At 35.6% G+C, this 19613-nt stretch overlaps 1 protein-coding gene across 13 annotated transcripts in view; it reads left to right on the top strand.

The window, feature by feature from the left end:
- Positions 1-19613, top strand: part of QKI (QKI, KH domain containing RNA binding) — a 163296-nt gene that overhangs the window by 56710 nt on the left and 86973 nt on the right. For 12 of the 13 annotated variants that reach the window (XR_008465215.1, XR_008465214.1, XR_008465211.1 and 9 more), the window contains exon 3: positions 10493-10609. The exons of the other annotated variant lie outside the window; for it this stretch is intronic. Coding sequence is in view for 7 of the 12 variants with exons in the window: in XM_054193919.1 (XP_054049894.1) it covers positions 10493-10609 (117 nt within the window). In the remaining 5 variants the exon portion in view is untranslated. The remainder of the gene's footprint in view (positions 1-10492; positions 10610-19613) is intronic. 13 annotated transcript variants of the gene reach the window in all.

Raw genomic sequence — 19613 nt, 5'->3', positions numbered from 1 at the left:
AGCAAGCAATATATTTATTAAAATTTATCACCCAGTTAAAGCAACCTCAGTTTTCTATCTGAAATTATGTGGCATGCTGTTTATTTTGACATATTTTACACAATTTGAAGCAGTTTTTAATTTGTTAAATAATGTTATGGTGCTGGCGTATAGGTACTAGCAAAGAGAACTTTATAGTTGAGTGGGGCTCAGGGTTATCCTTTGGAAAATATAATGCTTGTGATTCTGGTAACTAATAAATAGAATTACATTTTTAAGTGAAAAGAAAAATCTAAACGCAAAAAAAATCTGATTGTTAGTATTAAAAATTTCTAAAGGTTCTTATTAATTGTACCACCTGTTTTAATGTTACTCGGAGAACTTCACTAGTAAAAAACAGTAATAAACGAGCAGTTCTTAAGGTAGACCAAACTGTTTATTATGGTAATCCATCCTTGAAATCATGAAAGCATGTATTGCTGATGTCCAAGAGGGAAGCCTGCGATTCTTAATCTCACAGGGAGAACAAGGTGTTACGGTTCATTACAGATTCTTTACTGTCTTATTATTAAAGCTTTACGGGAAAACACAGATAAACCTGTATCAACATTTCTTATTAAAAGTCTGTGTGCAGTCTCTATATAGGCAAGGTCTGTTTACTAACAGGCCAACAAATGCTAAATATTACGCTCAGTTTTGGTCAGCCAACTGGCTTGCAGCACGTGCATGTTCATTCAAGAGATTTTAATTCTGAACATAATTTTATCTGTTCTGTGTGTAATTTGTACTGATGCTGTTTTACTGGTTTTCTAGATGAGGTGAGTTAGAGGTTAAACAGAATGGAGGAGGACTGACTCACGCATGCCATGCAACATTAAAAACACCCAGTACTTAGAGATGAGATTTCAGGTGTTCTCCCTAGCTATGAATAGTGCTTACTAGTGGGCTTGGAAAACTTTCTGTAGATCTTTGTCCTTTTTGGAGGTCACATGGAATCTACACTGTTGTAATTGGCTTAAGAAGTTGTGCTTAAAAAAAAATTTAAAATAATCTAATTTAAAGGAACTTCAAATGTTACCAAAATAACTGCTACAATAACTGCATGATGTAATATCTAGGTTAAATGTAGCTCTGGGAAAGAGTACTAGATGTAGGTATTTGTACGGAGAGAACTTATTTTCTCTTTGTTACTAGCTGAGTTTTTCATTGTAACCTCTGAGACATGTAATACGCAGAACCTCTGCACCGATGTGTTATTTTCATATTCCTCTGGATGCTGGTATTTTTATATAATACGACAGACTTAAAACCACTGAATGTTAACTTTGTTCTGCTACTGCAAAAATACTATATCTTTTAGTAATATATTACAATTTTGTTCATATACTCTATTCTTTCATTAATAAATATTTTACTTACAGAAGTTTTTTAACTAGACTAAGCTTGTCTTACTCCCACAATAATTGTCAGTTCTGGCCCGTGACAAGATGAGTTACTCTCTGGCTTTTATGTTGGAAAGTGATTATGGTGACTGAATTAGGAACCAAAAAAAAAAATAATCCACATAATCTGTGTTTAAAAAGTATACAGTGAACTAACTAAGATGGAACCTGTCTTAGTGAATTATATATGCTCTGAAAATGATGCTTGGCCATTTATTAAACTAAAAAAAGAAAAATATTTTCATTATCTCCTTTTTTTCACCAGTGATAAAGATTTTGCTGTTTTCTTTGTGACAACTCAAATTTTAGAGAATTTGAACAACTTTAAGTACTTTTACCTCTAATGACCCTTTATTAAATGTCAGGGATTAAATTTCTCACACTTGAGGTAATCTTGAAGGTATTTCAAATGGTGTGTTAGAGGTTTTGGTTTTGTTTATCCAGCACAAAAGTACCTAATTGCAAATATGACAGATCCTAACTTTCTGAGGGTTGATATTCTGTATTTTGTTTTCCACTACCTTAATGATTTTTGTTTGTAAGTGATGAAGAGATTATTTCATGATAACTTATATGCGTAAATTACAGCACAGCATTTCTAATTTACTACTTAACTTCATCACTTAAATGCTTCAATAGTTCTCGTTTAGCTTTGATTATAGTATTAGAATGGCGTATGTCAGATACACACAGCATATATAAGTGGATATATTTGACATAAGCAGATTATGTGTGTCATGCTGGTATTCACTACATATGTACTTTCGCATTTACTTGGTTATTTTGCTTAGAAAACATGCTATATTAAGGGATGGAGGGAATGTTTCTCATGCATTGCTGTCTGCCGATTCTCTTTTATTACCAGTAGGTGTTTTTGGAAGAGCCTTCAGGAAACAACTTCACTGTTGTTACTAGCAGTCTTTAACAACTACCTAAAGTTAGTTTGTATGTAAAAATTAACTTCTATTGTCTGTGTTCACTGTATTGACAATGATAATACCATCTGCTTTGTCAGCCTCCTCTCCCTGCAAAATCTCATCAGATAGTCTGTTTTTCTTAACTATGCAGAACACTTGCCGAATTCCACTGGAACATGTTTAATCCTCAAAATACATGCTAATGCAGTTAATGAAAGATTTTGCAATTTCAAAGTTATTTCATTCCTGGAACGTTATACTTTTCCCACTTTATTTCTTAAATGTGTACAAGTGGCTGTGTATGTCAACTTTTCATCTTTGTTTTTAGTTAATCTATGGTGTGGTGGCTGAGTAATCTGTATATATGATGCACTTGTTTTTATTTGGGTGTAGTTCTTACCACTGCTTTTTTTTCAACAAAATCTGTACAGCTGTTTTCTGTTGTGATGAGTGGTATTGAATCACTGGAAATATCTTTAATAAGGCATGAAATGTATCTGCCGTTTTCTGTTCATGGAAAAAGAGACTTTTTATTTCCCTAATCGCCACCTATCAAAAAATCTAGTGGTATCATCTTGTGTACTGGATGAGATAGTGGCAATTGTTCGAAGTATTTCATGAAAATATTTTGACTGAAAAAAATGGGGAGGGGAGTGTCAATGTGAACTGAAAGACTATGTCTTTTATCAATTCCTGCTGTTATCTTACTGTTGGTGGCAAATTTATTCATGGTCATTTTGAGTAAAGAGAAAAACCAATCTGTAGGTGCACATGTTAGTTCTCTTAAAAGTAGTCTATGAGTGTGTTTGTGTGTGTATATATACATGTATATAAGTATACATCAGTCCAGCTGCTCTTGTAAAAAAAAAAAAAAAAAAAAAAACCAAACAAAAAAAAACCAACAAAAAAATGCACAACAACAACCAACAACAAAAACAGACCACAAAAAACCAACAAACCAAACAAACCAAAAAACACACACAAAAAACCAACAGCAAAAATAACACAACAACTTTGTGACAAACTTGTCATTGTGAAAATGGGTATTTGGTCACGATACATTAATTGAATAAATACTGGAAAATGTTACTGCTAGAAAGCATATTTGGAGTAAGATAGGGTAAATAGCCCATTTCAGTTATTTCTATTCTCCTATAAAATGTTTCAGATTAAGTTTCTGAGAAAGTAGTCTCAAAGCTACCTATCTATAATGTTATACTACAAAGTTTTTTCTTTATAAAACACTGAATTACCTAACTGAAAGTATACAATCTTACCTTCTTAAGTTTTAATATGCTATATTTTGTTTTACGGTACCTCAAGTGGTTTTATTCTTGTTTCAAGTTACAGGCTTTCAAAAAATCTAATCAGCCATATATATCTGAAGTTATTTATGATTATCTAAAACTCATCTTAAAGCAATTCAAGCTGTTTCTAATAAATGCAGAAATATTTTATAGAAAAAATAAATTTATTACCAGTATCACAAAACAATGTTCCTTTAAAAAGAAAACAATAAAAAACAACTGCAAATTTGCTAATTTTGGTAGGTCAGTGAAAGCTTTTGTTGGGTTCAGAACCTTGACTTCTGAGTATTTATGACGTGTTTTGTCAGCATAGTACTATTCTTTATCTTCTACAGTAGTATTTCCAATTTAAGTTTGCATATAAGTATGTTTCAGTTAAATGCATTATCTGCTTTTCTTCATCAAAACCATGCATGGAAATAAGTACTCAAATTTAATTGTAACTTTAACAAATTTATCTATATTTAGGAGTAACATTAATCTTGCTTACAGAGAGTACTCACATGTAACAAACAACATCATGAGTGTCATACACGTTCATCATGCTTTGGTTTGAATGCCTTTCTCTTCTTGCTGCAGTTTCTTTGTGTCTCTTCATTATTTCCGCAGTTAGCACTTGTAACTGTGTCAGGTTAAGTTATCTCCCAAATGGTCTTGGAATAGGACTATTATGATCTGAACGCATAGAAAGTTCACTCCAAAATGTCTAAACTGAATGTCAGCGTTGCAGTTTAGGATAAAATTACCAGATGTTCTCCATTATAACACCCAGTTTTCAGTTGCTTCTTAACCTTGACGTATTTTAAGCACTGAACCATCCAGAGTATTGGTCTTCAGCTGCTTTTTATTTGGTGAGGAAAAGCATGTGAAAATGAAGTGAGCAGGAAATGCTGCTCTCCATATTTTTTAAAAGCAAACTAAACCACCAGGACATTTTGAACCACATTTTTGGGATGTGTTAGTTCATTTGATGTTTTAGTATAAAATCCGGGAGGTGATCTGGGTTTGAGAAGGGTGAATATCAGGTACTTTTCTGTCTTCGTGAAAATCTGCTTACAGCCTGCAGAGTTACATCTAATACTTAACTGAGTTGTAAAATAAAATACTGTACTTGGAAAAAATATCAATAAGGGAAGGGCTAAGCTGTTTTCTAACTGATGTAAAAGTCTGAAGTTTTTGTGACTTGTTACAGTTTAAAAAAAAAATTATAGAATTCATATATGTAAAGGCAGTCTCAAAATGGAGAACATGCTTTCATTTATGGCATAACTATACTAAAGTGGATTTCTACAGGCAGTAAAGAATTAAATAACATCATCAAGAGTGGACATTTACGGTTACAAGTACTCAGTTGTAGTAATTGCAGTGTTTATTTTGAGGAATTCACAGAACTTATGTGACTTTTTTTCTAAGTTGGAGATCAAAAGGTGAGACCAAATGCCAGATTACTAGAAATGTAGACACATTGCAAAGCATTTATTGTGGATTATTGGTAAAGAAAAGGCTCTTTTTGTGTGTATTTAGAATTTTTGCTCAATTTAAATGTTTATTACTATATCTTAAAGTATTCTTAGTTAAAGTCAACATGAAGCACACAGCATCTTTCGGTTTTGGTATGAAGAACTACTGAGATTTTCCTTAAAATAATGTTTAGGTTGCATATAAAACATTTATACTCAGATATGCATTGTATCCAAGGAATATATAAGCTTTCTAAGGTGCTTTTTTTTTTATTTCCTTAGGTTGAACTGGACTTTAAGAATAGCTTGTTTTGGCTTTTTTCCAGTGATAAGTAACTATGCAAATTCAATGTATAGAAAATCATTGGAACATTTTTTAATAAGATGGTAGAATAAATTAGTTTTTAATTGAGCAAAATAATTGTTTAACCAAATGGATATGCTTGTGTTCTTTTTTGCTAGATTTGGATATTTTAATCAAATAAGGTTTTTTCAAATTCTTCTGCACTAATGAAGGAAATAATTTTTTTTTTTCATCAGATAAATTAGAACTTGCCATATCTTACTTCCAGGTTTCAAAGGAAAACACAAAATACAAAAGACACAATATCAGTATGAAATTTAGTACTACTGCACTCCCTCAAGTTCCTCAGATTTTAGCTTGCATGGAAAATTTCTTAAACACTGCATTTCCCATAGGCTGTAAAAATCAGACACTTCTTTGCAACCTTTTATTAATCAGCAGCTTTGAGTCTTCAGCATAGTTTTATTTTCCTTTACTACTACTGTTCTGGGTGTAGGGGCTGGTGAGGCATAGAAGGACTGCAGAAGCACCTGGTCTGCTTGGGAAACAGTTGTTCTATGCATAGAGAATGCAAGCTGGTTTTATCAGTGACTTTCTGATGCAGTGGAGTTGTTAGGTAGAATAGCAGATAGAAATTTTGTCAGCTCTGGGGAGCATCAGTTGCTGCAGAGTAATCATTAATATCCCAGAATAGGCACAAACAATGGGATTTAGAGCAACTTTTTTCCCCTAATATGTTTGTTTCTGCTTGAACACCTTCAGTAACAAAGATCCTCATGTACAGAATCTCTCAATGTATGCTGTCTGTCTCCTTTTCTTAAGAGTGTGTATTTCGGGCATTTCTCAAGGAAAGGCAACAAATGTCTTACTGCAGGATCTTGCTTGTGTTTTTTGTACATGCTGGAAACTTAAGGCTTGTAAGGTTAGCAGACTAAGGGAATGGGAGTGACAATGCAGAGAAACAGGCAGAGAGGGAGAGCAACATGGTGTAACAGGTTGGAACTTCAGGAAAAGAATAAAAAGAAAATCAAAACCCAAACAACTTCAGCACCTGAGCTTTGCTAGATACTCCAATTCTTGGCTTTTTATGAATATTGTTAGTGTTGTATACTTTCTGGTTCCCTCCATTGTTCCTCAAATGTGAAGGATTCTAGGTGGCGCATAGGATGCTTTTGTGTTTATTCATGTCACAAACACATTCGTCTGGAGGTTGTTTCTTGAGTTCTGATTTTGAGTTTGTGTAGGAAGATTTGCGACCTCAAAACCTTAGTTCAGCTCTTCAAAAACAACCCAGGAAAATAATTGTGAAATACAGCAAGTGAAAATGTTTGACATATAAAAATACATTGAGTATAGAGATGCATTAATGTTGTGGAAGGAGAGACTAACTTGATGAAGGAAAATCAAGTATTTGATTGCTTTCTCTGTGCTGTTGCTGAAGATGCAGGTAATCTTAGCATGGGTCATTTCTACTTAATTTTTAACATATTCTCTATTTCCAACGTGTGTGAGGTTGGATACATTCAAAGTAATATGGTCTTAAATTGGTGAAACTGGTTTGTGAACCACTGCTGTTTATTTTCTAGCAATTCACTGGGGGTAAGGTGAATCCTAGAGGATTAGACAAGTGCAGAATGAGAAAAGCTGTAAGAAATTATAGGTATATATTCCTAGCTTTGTCTCTGCACAAGTGTTAAAACAAGCAGTCTTCCTGAGCACAGGTGTGTTATTTGTAGGGAAACATAAGGTGATGAAGAAGAGTATGATTGGGAGAGAGTATGGGATAAAGAGCATGAGAAATACTGAGTTCAATGTGACAAACAATGGTCTTTTGAATTTGTGGGATGTATCTGGTTCCAGTAGTTCTGTTTGATGGTCTAACTGGCCTGGCAGGTAAGAGGAGCAGTACCTTGTGATACAACTGGATTCTGATAACACTTTTGAGACTGTCCAACTAAAAAGCTTAGTCTACACTGTGTTCCTGAGTTGTGGTCTGCTGGTCACTACTCTACCTAGTCCCTTCACAAGAGTCAGAATTGCTTTTTCCTTTAGAGTTCTCAGCAAGGACTTTGAGATGGTAGTCTGAGGGAACTGAATACTGACAGTGATCCATCGGTACAAAAGCTTGGGAATCATTTATTAAAGCAGTAATTGGCTTAACATGTGATAATTGGTTACTGATGACTTAATTAAGACTGCACCTCAGGTGGGGTCCTGCAGAGTCCTCCAGCAGCTTGAATCTCTAACACATTCAGGAGTAACTTGGTGAGATAGAAAGTATGCTTAGAAAACAATTAAGTGATACCAAATGCTTTTAAAGATGGAATTAAAATTCACAACTCTCTTGAAATTAGTGTGCCTGAAGTCAACAATGTGGAATTCGTTACAAAACGTAGAGGATTTGTTGTTATAGGGAGTATAAAATTGCATATGCAATTGAATACAAAACCGGGGAAAACTAGCAAAACAGAAGTAATGGAGAAGAGTATGGACAGTCAACAAATGTTGAACCAAACATTAAAATGGAATTTTTTGGGAATGGAAAGAAGCTGGGATGCGTTAATAGGAATGCGGCTTGTAAGATATAATTGTTCTGAATAACTTAACCTTGTTGAGATCCCAGTTGAAGTATTGTCTTGTCCAGGCATCCTGCTTTAAGAAATTAACAAATTGGAGGGCCCAAGAGAGGTAACAAGAAGGATCAGAGTTTCAGAAAGAATACCTATCCAAAAAGGTTCAAGGTTCTAATGCACACAGTGTGGGAAGAAAAGATGGGGTTGAGCTACATTGGAACAATTTATGAAGGCTCTTTATAAGGAGAATATTCTGGGCGTAGCTGGAAAAGAAACTGGCTTAATGTTTTAAGTCAGCAATTTTTCAACTGGAAGCCAGAATTCTAAATAGTTTTCAGACAACATGAATAAAGTTGAAAGTTTGAGAGTAATACAAATTCCGGGGTTTTTTTTGTTAGTATCATAAATTGTTCTATTTAAATTTTTTATCCAAATTATCTTACCTTAGAATTCGATTATTCTTTTAATCATGATTCAAGCTAATAAAATATTAGAGGCTGCTGGTTTTTTGGGGGAGATAAAGAATGCAGTGATAGTCACCTTGTGTGTTGGTGAGAAGAGTGGTTTACAGTCAGGTTTGCAATATTATTTTAGCTTTACCAGTGGAATGGGATAGATATCTAAAGGTTTAGTGTGCAGGAGTGTGGTTGTGGAGAAAGGCAAGCGAGATGCTGTTTATGTAAGATAGTGGTATGATTTTGGTATTAAGCGTGAAATGTGTAACAAATGCAGGATTTTGATAATATTTCAAGTCTGAACTTTATCACTTGTAGCTCGTTCATTGCTTTATTAGGTCTTAGTGAATCTTCCTTAATTTCCTATGATTCACAGTTTGTGTATGCGTTCACAAGTACCTTTAATCTGTATTTTTTTCCCCTGACAGTTGATTCAGACTTCAAAATATGTCTTAGTTTTTTGAGCTTGGAATATTAAATAATTTTGGGAGTGCATCTTCCCTATGAACAGTTTAGCCATTGTGAAACATAGTTTGTTTTGCTTTGGTGGTTTTTTTTTTTTAAGAACTTTAATTTGCTTCTGTTCATGTTTCTGCTCACTCCTAAATCATTTCTGGTCTTTGCAGTTTTATAAGAATTTCAAATATGTTGAGTTGTAGTACTCAAACCCAATTTTAATTAGCTGAGGAAATGAAAGCTGACTTCTTTATAATTCCATTGAATAGCTTTGTTTACCAGGATCTAAAATACCCAGACTTCTGTCCTTACTGAAGAGTTTCTGTTCTTAGTATCTTCTTTAAATTCAATCTTTGGTCTGAAATTTCTAGGTTTATGTATCCTTTGAGCCTGGCAATTCATCTTTGCGCTGTAGTTGTCACAGAGTACTGCTGTATGTTCTTAATTGCTACCCTTACTTAGTGCTTTTTTTATTTATGTCATAATTTCCAGAATGTGTGATTGAAAATAATGAAAGAGGAAAAACCCTGGAAAATAACTAGGAAATAATGTTATGTATGGCTAAATGGCGGTATTACTGTGTTAAGTGTAGGCAGGGGGTAGTCTGCTGATACTGAAGTTAGCCAATTAAACATAAAATACTTGCTCTATTTGTATGCACAACTGAAGAAAGGATACAACTTTAAGAAATGGCATGTGCTTTTGTCATGTGTCTGTGTATACATATATATATACACATACATACACACATTTTATATATATATATATTTATTTTTTTATATATATATATAAAAATATATGTGGCAAATACAATGTTTTCCAGAAATGTTGCCCATGAAACCTAAAGTGAGTATGTAACAAGCCTCAGTTGTTTTTTTGTTGGTGGTGTTTTTTTTGTTTTTTTGGGGTTTATTTTGGGGTTTTGTTTGTTTGTTTTTGGTTTTTTTTCCCCTGAAGGAAATACTATGGCGTGGGTAGATAAAGAAGAGTTCCTGTAGATGTGGGTGGCTAGTCAGCAGCGTGCTGTCCAGATCGAGCCCACCAGAACAGCATGGAAGGGTGAAAAAGAATGTTTTCTGTGGGCTCCTTAGCTGTAGGCAGGGAGCAAATGAATAGTGGAGGCCTTTCCTGAAGGCTCAGTGCCTACAGACCTACATCTGGCACCCCATCAGTCCCACCACATGGAAGTTGTGTGCATGTCTGGTCACGCAGCCAGAACCTGTGCCTTTCTGTGATGTGATTCGCATTGTTGGCCTACTAATGAGCATGTATGGTCATGTTAGTGGTGAGAGGGGGTGGTTCGTAGTTTCTGTAAGAGCACTTAAAGAGGAGGAAATTAGGACTACCGCTGCCCTAGAATACCGGATGTTAAACTTAAAAACCTATTTTCACCTGAAACCTGTATCCCCCAAAGTAGGGGTCGCATAGGCATCTAATGTATGAAAATAGTGCTTATCTCATTCTTTAACTTCAGGTATTCAATATAGTGTTCTGAAAACACTTGATGATATTTTAAAGACAGAAATACATCTTGTTAAATTTTAAATTAATCTTGTTTACTTGATTTTATAGAAATAATGTTGGGTTTTTCTTTTCCAGTTTAACTTTGTTGGAAGAATCCTTGGGCCCAGGGGACTAACAGCTAAACAGCTTGAGGCAGAAACAGGATGCAAGATAATGGTCCGAGGGAAGGGCTCAATGAGGGACAAAAAGAAGGTAAGCTCTTGAAAGGTAGTGTAGTTTCAGATGCGTAGTTTTATTTTCTAACAGGGGGTAAGCTCATGTCTCTCTTATTTGTTGTGTTCTTACTATATGCTTTTTTGTTATCTAGTGTTTTTACAGACTTGGTAAATAACACAACCTGCCCTAAAGAAGTTAAATGTGCATGCTCCATGATGGTCAAGTGGGGAGTCTAACTAGCAATTACAGTAATAACTAACTTCTAATTGTGTCATGTTTCACAAGGTAAAGGTAAAAATTGAAGTTAAATATATTTTTCTAAGGAAGAGCTGTTAACCTAAAGGTATTCTTAAAAACTTTCTTGTATTGAAATACCAAAGTAGTGATTTGTGCAAGTAGTGTGGATTGGAAAAAATGTTTAATGTGAACATTAAACATTCATATGGCAGGGAATTCTCTCTGAGTGAACCAAGAAGCAGTGTGTTTCTGGATTTGTTTTGTGTTTCGGTGGAGTGGCTGTTCCTTGCCCTGTCCTGTAAACGTACGTGCTCTGCCTGTATATATAGGGGAAACTGCACTATTCAGGACAGCGCCATCCCAAATATCAAGTTGCTCTGGTGGTAACTGCTGGAACTAATTTATTTTTGAAGGTTTACTTTCTAGCTATTTCCCTCCACATCTGGTTGCTACTGCTGAAGATACACCAGCATCTCCACAACAGTTTTGAAATGTGTACTTAAGAGTACTCTTTTCCAATTTGTTCCCATAAGTATTATTTCTTTTGGTTCTTTAGTTAGAAAACCCCCTCTTTTCCTTATCAGATCAGCCACATAATACATTCTATTGATACATATGGAGCAAATAACAGTTAAAATAGTGTTTGCCCAGTTAAAAATCTCAGCCTTCCCAGAGTTTATGCCTCTGTCGCTTTCAAACTTCATTTGATACCTCTTGTTTTCATAGTCTGCTGTAATTCTGTCACCACCCTTTCTCTTATTCTACCTATAGCTCTTTTGGATGTTTAGATTGCCAGTTTTTGAGCTAAGATCTATTATAACCTAGAGAGTTTTTTGTTGTCTAGGTTCTGTAGAAATAAAAAGGTGATATTGTCTTAAATGCTTGATTTATGAAGGTTTCTTTTTTTAAAACATTATAGTTTATGTCCTGAATTCTTTCTGTCTCTTGGCTTGAGGTACATTTAACATATAAATGGGTCCTACTGTTAGGGAGTTTTAAACTGTAAATTGATAAATAGAATTTGTAGAGTTGATATTTTTGGACAGGATTTTGAAATACAGTTTTTCTATAACTGGGGGGTGGTAGGAAACATTAAAATTTCTGAGTATTACAATTTCAGCATGCTTCACCTGATGTACCAAATTGTGTGGGTGTAGATGCTATACTTTGAAACGAAGTGTATCGTTGCCAGTATGCGAACAAACTTAATTACATAGCTATGTTTGTGACTGTGAGAAACAAGTTCCGGTCCGAATGAAATAGGCTCAGGCAGAATCCTCTGTGAAGCACACTTTTATTCATGTTCTTGCAAGAACGGGTGACCTAGCAAGTAGGCACACTTCCAGTTCTTGAAACACACCTTTTTATTCCCTAATCCCGGCCGAATTTTTCCCTCCCCTGTTTCCCATTGGTTGGGTACTCCAGGGTTCACAGTCTGTCCGAGGCACCTAAAATTCTTCCCGCATGTCCTGCCTCTGTTTACTTCTCTTTATGCTACACCTAAAGAGATTATCTGACTAGTTTATTTCTTTCCTTTTTGGTAACAAAAAAATTGCTTAATGTCATTGGCCCTGGTTAAATGTTTGACTACCCTTCTAGACACTAATCCAGTACGAATCAGTTTGTCCTTTTGTCTGTGTGATAAGAGATGTTCTACAAGGCCTTGCTGGAGCCTCTTTGTCTTAGTCATTCCCTTATCATGTCACCTCTGATGGAAACATTTTTTCTCCTCTGCAAAAGCAATACCTGCCTTTCTTACATGACTATTAACATAATAGTCAGATTTTTGTGTATTCTGTCATATTATTTTAAAAAAATTGCCTGGGGCAGGAGATTTAATGAAAATATTGCCTCCCTTTAAGAGTTTTCAAACTTTACCTAGTTGTTATAAGAGAAGACTATTCGATCTACTCTTGAAAGCTACCTTAAAAAAAAAGTGAGTTCTTAAAAGTTCATTCAGCTTTTTTCCCATTTAAAAGACACTGTGTTTTTAGCAATAATACAATTCTTCATTTATGGGCAGAATTTAAGTTTATTGCTGCTTCCTCTTTCTTTTAGGAATGGTAATTCTAGTTTGGGGTAGTTCATCAGAACTTCGGTTATGTAACTTTTTTTCTGAATAGAAATATTAGTTCTGGTTCATTTATGTTCATAGATACCATAAGCTAAAACATTTAGGCATCTATTCTTCAGAAAGCTTATAAGTATAGATTGAGACCCCAAGCTTAATGGTCCAGAAATAACCTCTCACTGTTAGTAGCGAACGTATGTATATTTAAGATAGTCATTAACAATGATGCTTTGATACAGCCTTTAAAGTTTTGCAGATTGGCTTTGCTGTGTGAAAAGCATGCTTAGTTGTGTTAACAATAGCTATACTTGCAAGCAGCTACATTAGTGTAAAAAGAAAGAAAAAAACCTGCATCTGAGGCCTCAATTTTTCTTCTGAAGAGACCCATTCCCCTGTAAACAAACTGATCCAGTCAGTGCTTTAATGCCCATTACCTTTTCTAAGTTGTCTGTTGTCTGATGTTTTTGGAGCACAGAGCACTTGACCATTGATGATTTCATGAGATAATACTACAGTTAGTGTTGAACATTAAATAGTTTCATATATTTGAATGGTATAATAGTATAATATATTTGAATACCAGATAGTATAATATTGGTTGTAAACCAGTGTTGAGTGCCAAATAATTTTCTTGATAAAACCTATTTTCATGCCATCCATTCCTAATATTTCTATAGCTCTTTTGCTCTCTTGAGGTGATTGGTATTAGTCAGTAGTTTATCTTTTTCAGGTTGGCCTTTTCTGTTGCTATACCATTGTTGCTGCAGTAGGAAGAATTTAATAAACATTTATTGTGATGCAGTTTGTGATTCATCCCAATAAGATGTTTCTTTTAAATATTAAGATTTGGAAGCTGTATTCAAGACATGATGATCACAGACTAAAGTAAGGAGCGACATTTATCAGTTTGGGAGGAAGGACACTTCCTGCTATTGGCTGTTGCCTCTTTTCCTGATCAATTATACTTACAGATGAATTCCATAGACTTGCAGTACAAGGTGACCAGCTTCCTTGGCAGTCAGTGCCTTTTAATGATAACCACCTTTTATTTTCTCAAGGGGGTTCTCTCTTCACAGGTTCTATTTCAAAATGCTAGTGCACTTCAAAGTGTAAAATACAGAAGTAATAGTATTCTCTCATGGAAGGTTAGGTTACACTAATTGTTTTTTAAACCCCATTCCTTTTATCTGGAGTCAACATTATTTAGAAAAGTGAGTATTCAAGATTTTTCCAGTTTTTGACTGAATTGCTTTGAAATTTGGAGGATATAAGAAATGCAGGTTAACTTGTATGTATATTTTGTAAGTATACTTCATATCTGCAAACCTGATTGGCCAGTGCTAGTTATAAAAGAAACCTTATTGGATGTAGGAAGGAATTAATTACTATACCAATCTGTCAACCTGTAATGTGACAGCTGCATGGTACTAAATACCATCTCCTAGAGCAAACTAACTGTCTACTTTTCTCTTCCTACCTTGCTAGTTGTTGTAGAATCCAAGAGAACATACAAAGACTGGCATGCTGGAAAATAAACCATCCTGATTTGCTCTGTAGAAAATGTTACTCTCCTGTGTGAGCTTATGAACAGAAGTACTGAATTAGAAATCTTTGTCATATGGCCAAATGACTTGAAGTAGCATCAAATCTTGAAACTTGATGACAAATTTCCCCCAGAAAGCAAGGGAAATCCTCAAATCATTTGTATCTGAGGCTCAGCTGGTAATCAGAACATCTCTCTAGGCAGCTTTAGACAAATTTAAAATCAAAACCTTAATTACTGAGAATATTGTGATTAGAGCCTGGAGGTACTTGAAGGAGATTATTGGGGAGGGGAGAGGGGTTACAGACATTCATCAAAAGCTAATTAATGTGTAACTTTAATAAGACCAAGGCATTTTTTGCTTTGTCTGAATGCACCTGTCATTAGGTAGTGAGGAAAACTAGCAATTTTCACACTAATCAAAGAATACTGCTTAATAAAAGGGATTACTGTCCAATGATGGATAAGCAAAACATTGTTTTTTGTCATCTCCCTTGTCTTACGTGAATTCCATAAAACAGACATAGACACACCCATAGGGAGTCAGTCAGCTCTGTGCTCTTGAACATGCTGACTGTCATTATGTCACTTAGAGGCGTAGGCAGCCTTACTGCATCAGGCTGCTGGCTTGTGGCAGTCTTGGTCATCTACATTGGTTTTTTTCCCACTTCTTCCTGCTTTTAATCAAGAATCTCCTCTAGAACAGTGTGTGAGGAGAGGGCATCATGAGGAGGCATCTCATTATGATACACTTTTTTTTTTTTTTCTTACAATTGGTTATTTCAAAGAGGAAGACAGGCAGCTATGCAATTGTAAATTTGAAGAACTCAGTGCCTTCAGCCACTGCAACAGCTTGAAATCTGTTGCACTTTGCTTTGCATTAGATTGTTTGAACTGATTTGTGGTTCCTGACCTACAGTTTACTTGTTCCTACATCACTGTTCACCTTGCAAGCAGAAATTATATAAGGTTTCACGAAAGACGGGCTCTCGGTTAGTACCAGTCTTTCTCTTTGGCTGGTGCAGAGTTGTCATGGTAAATAGATAATTCCATTTCTTTGGATTCTCCAGTTTTGTTTTGCTTTTTTATGGTAAGGCTATAAGGGAATTAAAAAATTATCCTTGTTGCCTACACAAAGCTTGAGGAAAAGATTAAGGTGAAAAAATGTAACTGTCTCGTGATACATTTACATGCTGTATAGAATTAAAGTAATATATATTTGTAATATTTTAATACCTCTTCATCTCTGAAATACCATCAGATACACTTTGATTTCCAATGGAAAGTCTTAGCTTATAAAGTGAAGTTACTGACATTAAATAACACGTACTTTGCAGTGCGTCTTCTTAAACAAGCCCTGTTATTGCTACCCTGATTATAGGATGCTCATCTTTTACATTCTGTGAAAAGTACTATGTGTGAACAGATAACAAAGCTATTGTGATGACACATATGTTGAAATGAATCATAGAATGGTTAGAGTTGGAAGGGACCTTAAAGATCATCTAGTTCCAACCCCCCTGCCGTGGGCAGGGACACCTCCCACTAGACCAGGTTGCTCAAAGCCCCATCCAGCCTGGCCTTGAACACTTCCAGGGATGGGGCATCCAGAGCTTCTCTGGCAACCTGTTCGAGTGTCTCACCACCCTCACAGAAAAGATTTTCTTCCTAATATCCGATCTAAATCTACCTTCTTTCAGTTTGAAACCGTTAACCCTCATCTTATCGCTCCACTCCCAGATAAGAAGTCCTTCCCTGTCTTTCCTGTAGGCTCCCTTTAGGTACTGGAAGGCTGCTATAAGGTCTCCCTAGAGCCTTCTCTTTTCCAGGCTGAACAACCCAAACTCTCTCAGCCTGTCCTCACAGGGGAAGTTCTCCAGCCCTCTTGTCATCTTTGTGGCCCTCCTCTGGACGTGCTCGAACAGGCTCATGTCCTTTTTATGTTAGGTGCTCTAGTGCTGGACCCAGTACTCCAGGTGGGGCTCTCGCCAGAGCAGAGTAGAGGGGCAGAATCACCTCCCTTGACCTGCTGGCCACGCTGCTTTCGATGCAGCACATTATGCGGTTAGCCTTCTGGACTGCAAGCACACATTGCTGGCTCATGTTGAGCTTCTATGTAGAGAATTGTTCAATTCTTGAATTTTACAAGAAAATAATGTTTTCCTTAAGTTTTATATAAGATTTGACAAACGTTTCTTCTTTGAAGTAATTTATTGCAAAAGTGTTTCACTTAACAGTATGAGGAACGCTCTTACTTTCAAGATCAGAATGATTTGATTTTGAAGGACAGAAAAATTCAGGTGCCTGAGGGCCTGAAGTATTATTGCAAAGCAATATTAGTCTTTCAGAAAATATTACTGATATGTATCGGATACCATGCATCTTTTAAATAGGTTTGTTTCATGCATACTTTTGCTTTTTACTGGCTACATGCTGAATATATCCAGTATGTATTGGATATATTTCTCCATGTGCTCAATAGAAAATTGCAGCTTTGTGCAGATTTTAACACTGTTAAGACATGTTCTCCTATGTAACTTGAAAAATAGCTAAGGCCTTTGGCTATGATCAACTTTGACAGCAAGACTTGGTTATATATCATTTTGTTCCGAGAGCAGTTAAATTGGTAAATAGCTAACTGGTTATTGAGCTAATTAGATATGGAAATAATTGACTTAATGGTATTAAAGAAGTATGTTGGTAAAGACACTGGAAGCTGTAGACTGGAGGAGTGTAATCAAAGCCACGCTAGTAGAAAACAGCCTGTATTATACCTTGCTTTCCTTTTATTTGTCTTTCCTGTCAGTTCCCTGTGAGCAAAAAGCCTTATGATCAAGAGGCAAGAGAATCTAGGTTATCTTGAAATTGAAGAAAAGTAGCATGAAGTGTAGTGGAGAAAGGATGTATCAAAGGAATCTTAAATCATTGCTTGAACATCTGTGTGTAAACAAGACTCTATTTTATAAATTAAAATTCTATGTCTGTTGAACGGTGATTGACTCATCTTAATCTGTACCATGGTAGAAACTGTCTTTCTGCAAAATTACTCCTAAGCTTTTGTTAGGTGGGAAGCACAGAGTGTGTTAATTGTGTTATAAAAAGTTGACTAGGCTACAGCTCACAGCTGTTTGTATCTTGCATTTGAATAGAAGTTTTGAAAGGCTTGGGGGACAATTCGTACTGAATTGTTCTGAGGTATTCACAAAATCGTCTGCAGACATCTATCGACATTTTACTTTGTCTAGCAAAGTAGTGAAAGAAGTGAATGGTTTAAGTAACTAAAATCTACAGTGACCTGAAAGTTTTTCCACACTTATGCAGCAGAAAAAGATGAGAGACAAGTTACTGAACCAGGCGAGACTTTGTTTTAGCAGAGTACGGGCATTCTTATGTACAGTCATATGAGTTCTTAAAACTTTAATCTTCTCTTGCAGGGGTAATAGTGTTGAGTGTTATCTAATAATACTCAAATGGGGAATTCGATTCTTGCGAGATTCCACAAATGATGGATAGATGCAGAGATATTTCCCTATTTTCATGATGTTCTGTGAAGGACAACTAGTGGTTTTGCAGACTTTACCACCGTTCTCATTTATCAGCAATGCTAAACTCCTTCTGGATTCTAGATTTTTCTATGCTATGACGTTAACCTATCGGGCTGCCCTTCAGTGGATGGTTTAATGTTTGGTATATGGCTGGATTTCTTTGAACTTTCTTAAGAGTTAATGCTGAGATATTATAAGTTTGCTTACCAGAAAAAGAATTGTGTTCAGGGTTGCGTTTTGAGTGTGTTTGAGTATCGTGAAACTATGCTTGGATTTCTGTGTGGGAAAGACTGTACTTAGTTTGAGGCTCATGGGAATTTCCCTGTCATGTGTGAAGATTGAGTCTACTTAAATGTGGGAATGGAGGCAGAACCTGTTGATTAAGGGAGGAAAGCAGCATGCCTGTGTGTTTTCTGAGTAGGTTTCAGTTCTTGGCAGCTCTTGGTTCTCTGTATTTCTGGGGGGGATGCTGGGAGGCAGAATACAGGTTGTTGTTTACCATCCTGGATATGGCTCCTTAGGGTCAGATTTAGCAATTTTATTGAGACTGATAGGAAGATTTTTGCATAGAGCAAAGAGTAAGCGCAAAATAAGATACCACTATTGCTGAAACTAAATACTTAAATTAGTAATTAAACATTTAGAAGATAGAGATATTTGATTTTCTGCTATTTTATCTTCCAGATAGCGACAAGTAATCTGTAGTGTTTCATTGCAGTAAGATACTGGATTCCTTTTCAATTTGGAAAAGTCTACTGTATGATAACAATCACAAATCGTAATTCCTAAAATGTCTGAGTGGCTTGCCATTTAAACTTGGTTTTAGATGGTGACAGTTTTCCACTTTTCTCAGATCTGCTGGCTCTGTGTTAACCTTTGTCTTGCCTAGACTTGGATTAAAACGGATGTTATTAATCACAGGTTGCCCTTTTGCTGGGTATGGCCTACAGTACAGTATACTAAGGATATGAATGAAATTCAAGTAGCTGTGTAGATGTTAATGGGTATGCAGTGGGGCAGTATTCTTACTTTACAGTTTATCTAGCTATAGTTGCAAGATTTTATTGTTGGTCTTTACAGTTTTCAGATAGAGAGGGATTTATTGACAGCTGCATATTTTTATTAGCATTTACTGAGAATAATTAGCAGCTTCTGTCTGCTAATTATTCACATTTTTCACATCTTTTTGGGCAGTAAATGGGGAATGTTTTGATAAATGCAGGACTTGCTGAAGTGCATGCACACTGTGAATTTATCTTAAAAACCGACATACTTTAAACCGAGTTGTTATGAGTTTTAAATATGTCTTGAGTATCTGCATGGAAGGATGAAAATTTACTCAAATGTTTGTTAAGGCCAGGTACACAAATCTTGTTTTCTGTTAGAGAAAACTTTGTACTCTCACAGCAGTAGAACACTTAACTTAGCAATGGCCAGTGCTGAGCTTGCCTGGAGACTGTTTAACTTAATAGAATCTGACATTCTGTGTAAATTATTGGGTTTGATTGTTAAGTGCCACAAACTTGCTATGGAACACACACAATATACAGTATTCATGCTTGCTTGATGAATTTGTTAATTGAATAATTCTTGATTGTAATTGGGTTCTTAAATCAATTCAATAGTATATTCCTACAAGACAAC

Source organism: Rissa tridactyla, chromosome 3 (genome assembly GCF_028500815.1).
Source record: "Rissa tridactyla isolate bRisTri1 chromosome 3, bRisTri1.patW.cur.20221130, whole genome shotgun sequence".
Lineage (NCBI taxonomy): Eukaryota > Metazoa > Chordata > Aves > Charadriiformes > Laridae > Rissa > Rissa tridactyla.
The sequence above is the reverse complement of the archived record's forward strand: the minus strand, read 5'-3'. Positions and strand labels throughout refer to the sequence as shown.